Source organism: Drosophila innubila, chromosome X (assembly GCF_004354385.1).
Source record: "Drosophila innubila isolate TH190305 chromosome X, UK_Dinn_1.0, whole genome shotgun sequence".
Taxonomy (NCBI): domain Eukaryota; kingdom Metazoa; phylum Arthropoda; class Insecta; order Diptera; family Drosophilidae; genus Drosophila; species Drosophila innubila.
Window position 1 is genome coordinate 1,042,806 of NC_047626.1, and position 13,248 is coordinate 1,056,053.

General features: G+C 29.7%; 1 protein-coding gene and 1 long non-coding RNA gene across 2 annotated transcripts in view; one reads left to right on the top strand and one right to left on the bottom strand.

Moving 5' to 3' along the window:
- The first annotated feature begins 226 nt into the window (after positions 1-226).
- LOC117784401 (protein sevenless) overlaps positions 227-13,248 on the top strand; it is a 34,732-nt gene continuing 21,710 nt past the window's right edge. Inside the window, exons 1-4 of the mRNA XM_034622132.1 lie at positions 227-426; positions 1,459-2,181; positions 2,969-3,265; positions 10,206-10,280. Of these exons, the coding sequence (XP_034478023.1) occupies positions 1,579-2,181; positions 2,969-3,265; positions 10,206-10,280 (975 nt within the window). The 5' untranslated portion in view covers positions 227-426; positions 1,459-1,578. The remainder of the gene's footprint in view (positions 427-1,458; positions 2,182-2,968; positions 3,266-10,205; positions 10,281-13,248) is intronic.
- Positions 10,439-10,914, bottom strand: LOC117787103. Its single transcript, XR_004617665.1, has 2 exons — positions 10,869-10,914; positions 10,439-10,814 (listed from the first exon to the last, which is right to left on the bottom strand). It is a non-coding gene; the product is annotated as an uncharacterized LOC117787103 (long non-coding RNA).

Below are 13,248 nucleotides of genomic sequence, written 5' to 3' on the forward strand. Positions count from 1 at the left end.
AATCTAAAACGGTACATTGAACTTTTGGGCAATTGCTTTAGTTTATTTGATTTGTATTTGTCGTTTGTTTTGCATTTACATAATATGAAAATTAACTTATGCACTTTACATTTCATTTCGTTTCGGACTTTTCGAGTTTCGAGCTTCGATTTTGATATCATTATTTTTTCTTTCTTCTTTTTGCTGTGTGTTTCAGGTTCAAAAGCAACAACAACATTAAACTGTGCGCTAAAATGTAAATGCAAAAGTCAAGCGAAGCTTCTTCAACAACAAAATCGAACGACAACAAATTAGAAACCAGCCTCGAGACGAATATTCGAATAAATACGAATATACAAATATACGAATATACGAGTACACGCCCCCTTTCCCCTTACCGCCTTTCCCCCTCTGCGATAACCAGGTTCCCACATTGCTGAGTCGTAGGTCGCGAGTTGCTTTTATATTTATTTCCATTTTTTTCCCTTACATTTATATCTATATGTTATTAACCCAGTACTCAGATAGATACAAAGTCTTATGAGTTTGTGACAAAGTCTGTTTTCCTCAAATAACTGTTATTTTAACTATTTATACTTTTTTTTCTATAAAATTATTAAATAATGATTACATTTTATTTTTTTTTGGGTATCATTATATAACTGTTTTTCCATTTGAAAAAAATAAATCAAAAATAAAAGTTTTTGCTGAATACCTTTCATATGTCCTTCAAGGACACATACAACTAAGCTAAAAAATAAAAAATATTTTTTAAAAATATTTTTTATTTTTGATTTATTTATTTTTATTTATTTTTTATTTTTATTTAAATTAACTTTAATATAAAAAAAATAATTTTTTTTAGTAAAAAATTATAAACATAATATACAGGTAGAGCAACCTAACTTGGTACCTATACAAATACTTATACACGTATATCGTCATCGGTGTCGATTAATTCAGTCCGTCCGTCTGTTTGAACTACTCAATCTCAGAGACTATAAGAACTATAGACTTCAAGCTTGGTATACCAATTTCTGGTAGCCCGATGCAGAACAAGTTTGTTTTTATTTTCAGATCGGACTATTATATTATATAGCTGCCATAGAAACGATAGGACGAAAATCAAGTTTTAGTAAGAGCAACTTTTTTATTTTTTGAGATGTTTCAATAAATCTGTCAAAATATGCAATTAAGTTGGTTCTATACATTCTGACCAAATTTGGGTCAAATCGGTTAACTATATCATATAGTTGTCATAGGAGAGATTTCTTGTTAAATAAATTGTTGTTGTTTTTGGAAATATCTTATATGACCTGATCAAATTTCATTCTAGTCGGTTTACTATATCATATAGACACTGGAGCAATTTTCTATTTTTATAGTTTACTTAAACTTAAATTTTAATTTAAATGTATTCAATTTAATTTTTATATGATTTATTTATTTTGTATTTATTTTTATTTTCGTAACGAACAGCTGCGAAAATACGACTACTGGGCAATTAAAAGTCGAGCAACTCGACTTAGTTTTTAATGTAACTTTTTTTTTTTGTGCGCTTCGATGAGAATTTGAATTGACGCAGTGAAATTGTGGACTATGTTTTGGCGAGAAAATGCAGCACAGCAGCAACAACAACAACAACAACAGCACGACCTACAACAACAGCAACAACAACAACCGAAGCGTTTAAGCTTTAGTTTTAATGTAAAAATTGCTGTGAATGTGAATACAAAAATGACAACAACGCACATGAGCTGCAATGAGGGTTTGAGTCCCAGCTCCGGTCACTCGCGATCTCGTACACGTTCCCGTTGCGGTTCCCGTTCCGGTTCACATTCCCATTCCCATTCCCATTCCCGTTCCCGTTACCCGATACAAACGGAGACCACACATCTTGTGGGCTGGCGACAGCAATTCTCGCATTTGGGCCAACAACTTGGCCAACATGTCAATTGGAAAGGAGCTGAAAAGTCATTATCAGTTCACGGTGGCATCTCGACCATATTGATTGTGAATTTGCTGCTGCTGTTGTTGCTCTCGCTCTGCTGTGATGTCTGTTGTCGCTCCCATGCCGAGACACTCAACTACACAGCAACATCAGCAACATCAGCAATACCAACAACAACAACAACGACAGCAACAGCAACAGCAGGTGTGACACCTCATCGTCCCCTGCCGCCCGCCCTACCACCCTTTCAGGTATTTATGCACTCAAATAAATAATCATCTATATATAGAAAACTCTTTGTCCTGACTGACTGAGCATTGTGCAGGCCAAACCGTAGGAAGTAGGATGCTGAAATTTGTACACAACATAGCTAATATAAATTCAACTTGAGATAAGACGGCTTTTTGCTAAATTCGTGTGAAAAGAATGTGAAAGTCGAGTTCAAAGGTAGAATCTTGAATTGAGTACCTTTTAAATAAATATTTAAAACAAATTGACCTATAAAAAATTTAATTAAACGCGAAAATCTTTTAGAAATTTTTTAAATTTGGTATAAACACATACAATCAAACATAATTCAACTAGAATGCATATAAAGTCAGAAAATATATTGCAATACAATCCAAAAATTAATGTAAGTTCTCACACAAATTGCCTAGCTGAATAGTTTTGTGTTACAAAATGCAAACAGAGCTTGCAAAAAAGGCTCAATTCTTTCAAACCGTCAGGAAAATACCTATTATATTCGGACAGATCCCAAAAAGGTTGAGAGAAAATACACTCAATTAAGTTTTATGTCAGTAAGGGAATGCTCAAGCAATGACCACTCGATTCATTTTAATTTCGCTTGGGTTTTTCAGTAGTACAAACTAATCCCAGCATTAAAAAATGTTTACTTCATTTTATTTGAAATTAAAAAACAAATTAAAAAAATATTGTAAAAGACCACAATTTCATGAGAGTCCGAAATATGTATATAAAATATTATTTATAGTATAATATATTTTATTCACTTATAGTATATGTCATTAACTCTAGTTTCCAGCGAATATGCGTCCCACGCTGGACAGCGATGTGGTTGAAAAGGTCGCCGTGTGGAATAAACATGTCGGTGCCGTTGCCGAGGGCATTGCCATCAGCAGTGTGGCAATGCCACCAATGCAACCACCCAATCTCCCCAACACTCCTCTCAAGCAACAACAACAAGAAGATCAATCTGTACAACTACAACTCCATCATCAGCCTCATCCTGATGAGGAATTCGATGTGCCCATCGATGAACGCGTCGTCCTAGAGCGAGTCACTCGCGATTGTGTGCAGCGCTGCATTGTGGAGGTAAGCTCAAATAGATTTAAAGAGAATGTAATTTAATTTGAAATTATACAAGAAATTATCAACTTTTTCAACTGTACAATTATTCAACTCCCAAAATATCACATATCAATTTTGTGCTTATAGAAAAATTATAGCTTAAATAAATAGATCATTTAGTCCAATAAAAGCCCCTTTCAAAATTTTAGGAGAAAATGGACAGTGATCAAATAAATTATATTATCAAATTTAATTTCAAAATCAAATAAGTTAAATAGCTTAAAACAAGATAATATTGACATTCCGCAAGGCAATCGGTTAAGTTTTAACAAAGTTATGATAGTTTGAAAGGGAAAGTATGACCAAATACATAAAAAAAAAATTTACTTTGGGGGCAACAAAAATAATGTTTTCCAATTTTGATGCAGAATCAAATTAGAGATTAAAATAAGATAAAGTTGACATTCCGCAAGGAAATCGGTTAAGATTTGACAAAGTTATGAACGTTTGAATTTATGGAAAAAGTGTCTAGAAGAATGGAAAAAATTGACAATCAAGGCCAAAAAAATTATATTTTCCAATTTGGATACAAAATCAAATTAGGAGCCAAATAATGTGAAAAAATAACATTCCGCAAAGAAATCGGTTAAGAATTGAGAAAGTTATGACGGGTTGAAGTTATTGGAAAAGTGCCAAATAAATAAATGGACAGTGATCAAGTAGAAAAAGAAATAGTTATGCAAAAATAAAATATTCCAATTCCAAAAAAAAAAAAAAAAATGATTAATGTTAAAGATTAACTTCAATCCGATTGTTCCAATGTCAGCTATATGATATAGTTATAAAATTTTAAAGAAAATTTGGTCAGGATGTAAGTCAACAATCTGGAAGTTTGGTCGGAATAGCTCTAAAGCTAACGAAGCTTTCAAACTCAGCAATTTTCTCAAAGTGTGCACTTTGACCCCGAATTTGAAACCCTTGCAATTCGTATTTCACAAAACGTCGTATTATTGCACTATAAAATTGTCTCAGATAAGTTGTGCAAAAATCTTAGTCTTCTAGGTCTTATGGTTAGGGTTGTGCAATGATCAGTGAGTGAGTCAGGACGAAGAGTTATATATAGACCTATATAGATATTATTTATTACAATTAAAGTTGAATTTTATCATTCAATTACGTAGTTTGTTTTGCTTATTGTTTAGTTAAAACGATTGTTTAGTCAGAGGCGGTGTTTTTGCTACTGAAAAGGTATTGGATAAAAAGAGGGGAAACAGGGTTGCCACTGTATAGGGGGTGCACAGGGCTGCCACTGCGCCACAGTTAGTCAAATGAATTGTTGTAGCTGCCATAGAAATGAGAAACCGTCAATTAAGCAATCTGTGTAATGTCTATTGTCAAGTTTGTGATTATAGCCAATATAGTTGTTGATGCGATTGCTTGTCATGTCAAGCAAACACTTGAATCTGAAACGGAATCTAAATTTGTATCTTCATCTGAATCTAGAGCACATTATAATGCCATCTAGCGACTCTTGCATTCTATGCAATTGTATCTTTCTATCTTTGTATCTGTTTCTTTATCTGTATCTTTAACTGGGCATTCTTAATATTTGGGTTACCTTCGCATTATTGCAATTTGCAAGCGTGCATTTTTTTGTGTGGGATTTTATTCTTCATTCCTTTCACAACATTTCATATAATTCTCTTCTTCTGTCAGCTGTATTAAACTCAGTTTAAACTACATTTATTTATTTATTTATAAACAAATTTAATCTATTGGGGTGTTCACTTAACCCTGGCATCCTTGCAGATGGCAGATGTGCCAGATGTGCACGCGCTTAATCTTGATAAACATGCTAGCACATACAGTGAGTCAAGTAATCGTTGTGACCAGCTATTAAAATTAAATGTTATTTCTCAAAAATATTTATAAATATTATCTAATTTATATTTCAATTTTATTTATTAATATTTATTTTTGCTCTTATTTTAATCAAATTGGAAAAAATCAGAAATAATAAATCAAATTTTTAAATTTTGTTCAAAAATTATTTAAATTGAAGTTTATATTGAATTTCTTGCTCAATAAACAAAAAAAAAATTTAGAACAAATATTAGTAACTAGTTATTAAAAAAAAAATTTCGAGTTTCATTATGATTTCTAAATTTCAACTGAAATTTAATTATTATTTTGCATTTATTTAAATCAGATTTTTTTTTGCTTTGATAAAAATAATCATTGAATAATATTTTTATAATTAATATTGCCGATATTTGATGGTAAATAAACTTAAACTTAAAACAAATTGGAATAAAAATTGCTTGTTAGGAGAGATTTTAATTTTGCCAAAGAAATTACATGACTAACTGTTGCTATTTTTCTAAACGCGTGTGTTCATAATTGATATTGTCGCTGTGGATTTTAATTAGTTTCCCACTTTATTCTGGCCGCAGCTGCTGTACACGAATTTTTTCAAAATTAAAAAAATATGTATTTAAAATGCTTGCTTTCTTTTGTTTTCATTTAATTTTTTCCGATTAGTTTGATTATTTTGTTATTGTTATTGTTATTTAGAGCATTTTGTTTCCACATTCCCAATTGCATGCAACTGGACAATAGATGGCGCCAATGCATGCAATTTAATAGCAATCAGCTATCTATTGTTCTCACTCTCTCTTTCTCTCTCCTCTTTGTTCCATCGCTAAGCTTGTTATCGATATACACATGACTGGGTATAAGCTAGAAATGGGAAGGATTTTGGAGATATTAATGACAGTGAGGAAATTTAATTGGATGTTCTAACTTTGATATTAAAATTGTATTGTGAAAATGTAATAAGGAACTCTTAATTTAAAATTTGTTTTTTTGTTTACAATTGAAAACCAGAGTTAAAACAATATTAAAAATGTTTTTTATAATAGAATTTTCAAAGTAATTACAATATTAAATATTATATATATAATTATGTATAATATTATAATTATATTGAACATTTTATTATAAAAATCAATTTTAATTTTATTTTAAATACTACTTTAATTCTTGTTTTCAATATTTGGTATATACTTTCTTAAGTGAGATTAGAATCTCTTATGTTTATAATTGGAGTCGCTTTAAATTACTCGCTAAATTTTTAACACACAACGTGTGCTGTACTCAATTCCAAATTCCAAGTTCCCAGTTCCAAGTGTGTGTTTAAATCCGAATCCCAAATTCCAGTCTCAGTGCCATTTTCAATCCCATCTCCATCTCAATTAAAACTAATCAGTCGTCAGGCAGCCTAATTGCTGTAAATGCTGGACGGATTGGAACTGAGATTGTTATGGAGATGGAGGAGGAGGTGGAGGAAGTGCAGGCGGAATTAGAGAATAAGATACAGGTCGAAGGTTGAAGGGAAGATGGAAGGTGGAGAAGGTGTATCTCTTTATCCGGATTCCGGAGTGTGCCTAATGCGAGTACGTAAATTGTTGTTTGTCGCTTCGCTGGATTTTTGCTCTAATTGCCCGAATTGCAGTTGCATCGAATTGAACTGGATATCGTCGAATAAGATGAAGAAGCACAATTCACAAGCCGGATTACACAGGAACACAGCTAGAAACTAGCAAGAAAATGTTTATATTCGGCAAGTCGAAGATTTGATGCTCTTTCAGACCACAATAGATATTTAAATGCTTCAATGCATAATATCTTGAAGTTATTCGCATTTAAATATTTCCTCAGGTTTCGCTGATGTCAGTGATTAAACTGCTCGCCGTGAAGGCGACTTCCGTTTTTTGTAGCGTGCGAACGCCTTGGTTTTTTGTAAATATCTTAAAAACGAAGCGTTGTTCAAAATCAACCTTAACACCAATTATAGTGCTAATCAAGAGCTATAAGTTTCACCCATTTTCAAAATAATAAAATGTTTTGGATTTTTTTTTTTCAATTTTAATGCGCACGAACGTTGCATTCGTCATCAATGAATTGCCAATATTTGGAAAAAAGATGATAAGCTTTTATTTTCATTCTATATAAAAAATACCATTCTACTCCTACGTTTCAATCTACATAAGTAATTAACTTAAGAAATAGCTATTTAATGTAATTTTTTCTTAATTAGAGTAAATAGCAAAATTTTAAATTTTCTATTTAAAAATTTTCAAAACATTTTTTATTTAAAGTGTTTAAAATAATTTTTGATCTGAATCAAGCAATTACTGTATTTACTACTATATTTTTGCGTATTTTTTAATGCATTGCATCGTCATTGACAAAATGACTGTACTCTCTGCATTGGTATTAAAAAGAATCATTCATCGTGATGATAATGATGATGATGTTGATAATGATGATGCTGTTGTTGTTCTTTGCAAAATGTGGAAGCCAATTTATTTGGCTTTTCGTGTAGCGAATGCAACAACAAATGGTGTCAATAACACACACAAATACACACACACACACACACACACACACACACACACACACACACACACACATTTGAGTGTGTGTGTCAATCAGTCAGTTAATGTAATAGAAATTGTACAACAAAAGACGCGCAATGACGACATGAAAACCCCCAACGCCAATTAGCTGACAGTTCCCCTCTTGCACCCCCCTTGAACCCCCTCTTGTGACGCCTCTGTGTGGCACACACACACACACACACACACAAAGTAAAAAGTGAGTGTTTGTGAAAAAGCCAATCAAGCTAAATTAATAAAATATTACGTAGAATTCTAAATTAAATTGACGCGTGTGCGAATAAAAAACATACTAAAAATTAGAAAAAACGACTGACAAGTACAGAAAAATACTTTTTTTGTGTGTGTGTGTGTGTATGTGTGTGTGTGCGTGTGCGTGTAACTCACTGACTGAATAACTTGAACGAATGAACGAATAAACGAACTGAGTGCAGTGAAAGTTGCATGCGAAAGGCGGAAAAATAGCAAAATAGGGAAACTCTGAGGTAACCCTAGCCCTGAACGCAACCCTGGCACAGAACTTCCCACTAAAGTAATTAATTAAATTAATATGTCTTAGCTTTTAGCCTACAATAAATTGGTAATTAATTAAATTAATATGTCCAAGCTTTTAGTCCATAATAAATTTGTTAATGATTTCAACTTTTTTTTTTTACGAAATTTGTATGCCAATTTTGTAAAAAAATATGTTGGATTATTATTTATATACAGAGTTAATAATTAAAAACATTTAAGGGTTTGGAAATACTCTTTTTTTTATAACTTGTGAAATGACGCTTCAAAAATAGTTTTAAGTACTCATAGAAATGGAAATAGAAAATATTGAAAAATAAAACATAAAAAACAAAGAATTTCTCATTTATTTTTTTCATAAATTCGCCAAAAACTTTAAATTAATATGCATTAATAAAAATTAAAGAATTACGCGTCTTTTTAATAAGTTTACTGGGAAATTCAGTTGGAATTAGTATGAAATACATAATTTTTCTCTGATAGGGTAAGAATAGAATGAATTCTTCAAGAATAATAATTTGGTTTTGCTTGTGAAAAATGTATTTGCTTATCAGAGTCTTGAAATATTTACTTATACTCTTTAATAATATAATAATAAATAGCACAAATAATTTATAACATTTTTTTTGTTCTAGGCTCTTAGGCAGTACCTCATTATCGCACATTTCTAAGACTAGGTTAACTTCTCTTTGAACTTCTCTTTATGTTGTTTATTTTTAGCAATTTTAGGCTGTTGGCCTTCATTTTTTTTTTTGTTGGAAACTGAATTAAATTAATTAATAATGCAGATTCGCAAATTGAAATTGTTTATCATTCGTGGAATAGGTTCAAAGATATTCGAAGATCTCTTGAAGTTCGATAATCACGTGCTGAACTGATAGAAACAAAAACAAGTTTTTAATTGTGACGTGACTTCGATTTGGGATTTGGTCAATTGAATTATGCATAGAAAAATGTGAATGTGAGTGTGAATGTGAGTCTGAGTGTGATTGTGAATATTCTCGGAAATTGTTGAAAATGTAAATTGTTTATTTAAATAAAGTCTTAGTTGTCCCTCGACGTTCAACTTTTACTCTGTTGTCTTAATGATTATTAATAAATTGAAATAAGTTGGAAATTGAGTCATTGACATTGCACAGTGGGAAGAAATGCTTGAATTAATATTAATATTTATATTTATTAATTCATTTGAAAGTAGCAATTCTATTGGCTGACTGTAATTTTCTATGTATGTTATGCATATTATTATAATTTTTAAGTATTTTTTTTTATTAAAATGTACTTTTTTTTTAATTAAAATGTACTTTTTTTTTTAATAGAAAAAAATGCATAAAGTTTTTTTTCAAGATTTTTTATTTTGAGAATTTAACTTATAAATCTTTTTTTTTAAATGTAAAATTTATTTTAACTATTAAATAAATTTATTTCATAAATTTTATTTTTAATAAAATAAATTTATAAAATTTAAACTCTATGTAGATATGAATATTTCATATGAACTTTCAAAATAATTTTTTTATTCATGTTACTTTAAATTTAAATTTATATATATGCAATATTTTAATTATTAGTTAAATAATATTTTGAAATTAATTTTTAAATTACGTTAAATAATATAACGTGTATAATAATAATATTTAATTTCTTACACTTTTTCTTTTTAATATAAAAATTGTATATAAACTATTTTTATTACAATATTTTATAAATCAAATTTCCAACTTTATAAATAAATAAATATTTAATTTTTTAAATAGTTTTTGTATTTGAATTACAATTTGTATAGATTATTTTAATTATTTAATCAAATCATATATGAAAATTCTGTTTAAAATTACGCTAGTCTAGCTTTTTTTCCCACTGTATCGTACTAAATATTCCCACAGGCATAGTCTGGGGAGGGTAAAAGTGGGGGAAGGGAATGCGACTATTTCCGCTGCAAATTAAAAGGCTTTTGTACTAATTGATTTTGTCTTTTGACTTTTTTCCAGGAGGATCTGTTTCTCGACGACTTTGGCATCAGGTGTGAAAAGGCCGACAACAGTGACAAGTGTTATAAAACGAGGGTAAGTTCTCCCTTTCTTTGTCCCTCCCTCGAAACGGTGTCAAGTGTCTCCCTCTCTCACTTGTCGCGTAATTTGAAACCCGCCTTTCAACTTTGCCAGACAACTTGTCCCTGACCCAAAAAATAAAATTAATACATGAAAAACGAGAATAAGTAACAGAAAAGTTCCCAGAACGCGACATAAAACGAAGAGTCAGACAAAAAGAATTGATATAGACTTGGTCAGGGTTTCAACCACTTGTTAAAAAACCAAAATTTATTTGATATTCAAGACAATGTATTTTGTTTTGTTGGCCTGTTGGCCTGGAATATTATTAACCATAAGGACATTGTTTTATCCTTTGAAGCTATTGAGTTACTGAGAATTTGACATCAATTGCAGACAAACTCAAAGTGCGTTAACCTGGCCCAATCATATTCCAGTTCCAGACAACTCAGAAATCCATCAAACAACAATTGAAAACGCTTCTGAGTTTTTCCAGCAATTCTACGAATTCTCCAGTTGCTTTTATTGCTACACAAATCCATTCCAGAGCTGCAATTATCATACTTTTAAAATGCAGTTTAATTTAACACTTCTTTTACGCACCTTTAACAAAAATAAACGACAATTTAATAAGAGTACTAAACAAATATGTAAATATATACATATATGAACAAACAGAGAATATATTTTGATTTATCAAATCAACATAATAACTACATTTGAGTTTAAAGAAAAAGAGAATGTGGATTTTTTTTCTGTTGACCGAAGTATATATAAAAAAAATAAAAGAAACTTGAAAAAATTAAAACATTTTTATATTAATAGTTGAATAGGGACATTTAAGGCATATTTAAATGTAATATTTATCAGTTTATCCAGTTAATTATACCCTGTCACTTAAGAAACAAGTAAAAGAGTATACTGTGTTCGTTCAAATGTATGTAACAGGGATAAGGAGGCATCTCCGACCCTATAAAGTATCTATATTCTTGATCGCCCTCTTCCGCCTCCGGAAACCGAGCAAATCCACCACGCCCACATTTTTGCGGATATTTTTGTTTTTATGGTATTTAATGTTATCTATTTCTATTATCTATAATCTCACTTAATCGCATCAAGATCGGAGACGTAGAATGGCAGAATTAGCTATCCAAAGTAATAACAAATTAAGGCAATACTAGCACCCAAAAGAATGCAGTATTTTTTATTTGGTAGTAATTTCTGTTAAGTACTTTAATATATATTGAAATAAGTAACGGCTATTCTATAGTCGGGATCTCGACTATAGCCTTTCCGACTTGTTTAATCAGCGTATGTACTTTATTAAAAGCAAGAAAATAATCCCATACAAAAACTGCTGTGTAATTTATCAGCCTATATATGTATTAACCATATATACTAAGTATATATGAGCGAAACATTTTATCAAAGAGGAAGTCGAGGCAACCAATTCTAAGTTTGCATATAAGTATATGTATTATTTTTTATGTGGTTATTTATTTATGTAGAATAGCGTAGAAATATATATAATTGCCTTTTATTTGCGAAAAATCAAAGTCTTTTAATATAATCTTCATCGGAATTATACAAATGTTTTAGTACATTTTTCAATTAATAACATTTTATTTTAATTAAATGAAACGAATTCATTTTAAATTAATTAATTAAAAAGTAATAATTGATATAAGAACGATCTCAGCCCCCCATTCAAAAGGTTTCAAATTTGCCCCTTTGCACAGTGTAACAAAAAGCTGAAGTACCGTAGAAATCCGGGATCGCACTGAATCATTATTTGAAATGATAAAACTATACAATAAAAATTAATTAATCAATTTTTACATCAATTTCTAAATAAACAGCATAAATAAAATTACTTTTTATTTTTAATTAAAAACTAAAAATAGTTTATCGAGTTATTAATTTATTTAGTATTTTTTTAACAATTAAAAATAATTTTTTTAAAAATAAAAAAAAATAATTTTTACTTCTTATTTTTTTGTTGAGAAATTTTAATATTTGCTTTTCTTTGTGCTAGATCAAAAGAATTTTTATAATAATATTATATCACAATTATACAAGTCGCTATGTACCTTATTTGGACAAAAAAAAAAAAACTTTTATTTAATTTAACCAAATTCAGACGGACAGACAAACGGATAGAAAAATTGGAACTGGATCTTATTTGAAATATTTTTCAAACCAAGATATGTTTTCTAACTTCAAGAATTTCCAGATCAAAATTCTTCGTTTGAAGACCAAAATTTCAATTTTTAATTATAAGCAAAAAGTAAGCGCGTACAGAAACTGCTGAGAAATTTATTAGCAAATATATTTGTTACTATATACTAGGTATATTTGATATGTTCAACCACGAGTTTTGGTTTTGCTTCAATGACCGGATTTGAGCTAAACACTTTATCAAAGAGGAAGTCGAGGCAACCAATTCTAAGTTTTTGGGAATTTATAAAGATAAGAGTATGCATATAAGTATATGTATTATTATTTATGTGGTTATTTATTTATGTAGAATAGCGTAGAAATATATAGAATTGCCATTTATTTGCGATAAATCAAAAGTCTTAAATAAATGAAACGAATTCATTTTAAATCAATTAATTCAAAAGTAATAATTGATCTTTAAAGTTTCAGTAACATCTCATATTAGAACGATCTCAGCCCCCCATTCAAAAGGTTTCAAATTTGCCCTATTGCACAGTGTAACAAAAAGCTAAAGTACCGTAGAAATCAGAGATCGCACAGAATCATTATTTGAAATAATAAAACTATACAACAATAATTAATTAATCAATTTTTACATCAATTTCTAAATAAACAGCATAAATAAAATTACTTTTTATTTTTAATTAAAAACTAAAAATAGTTTATCGAGTTATTAATTTATTTCTATTTTTCTAACAATTAAAAATAATTTTATTTAATTTAATCATTATTTGAAATTTAATCATTATTTGAAATTACAGAA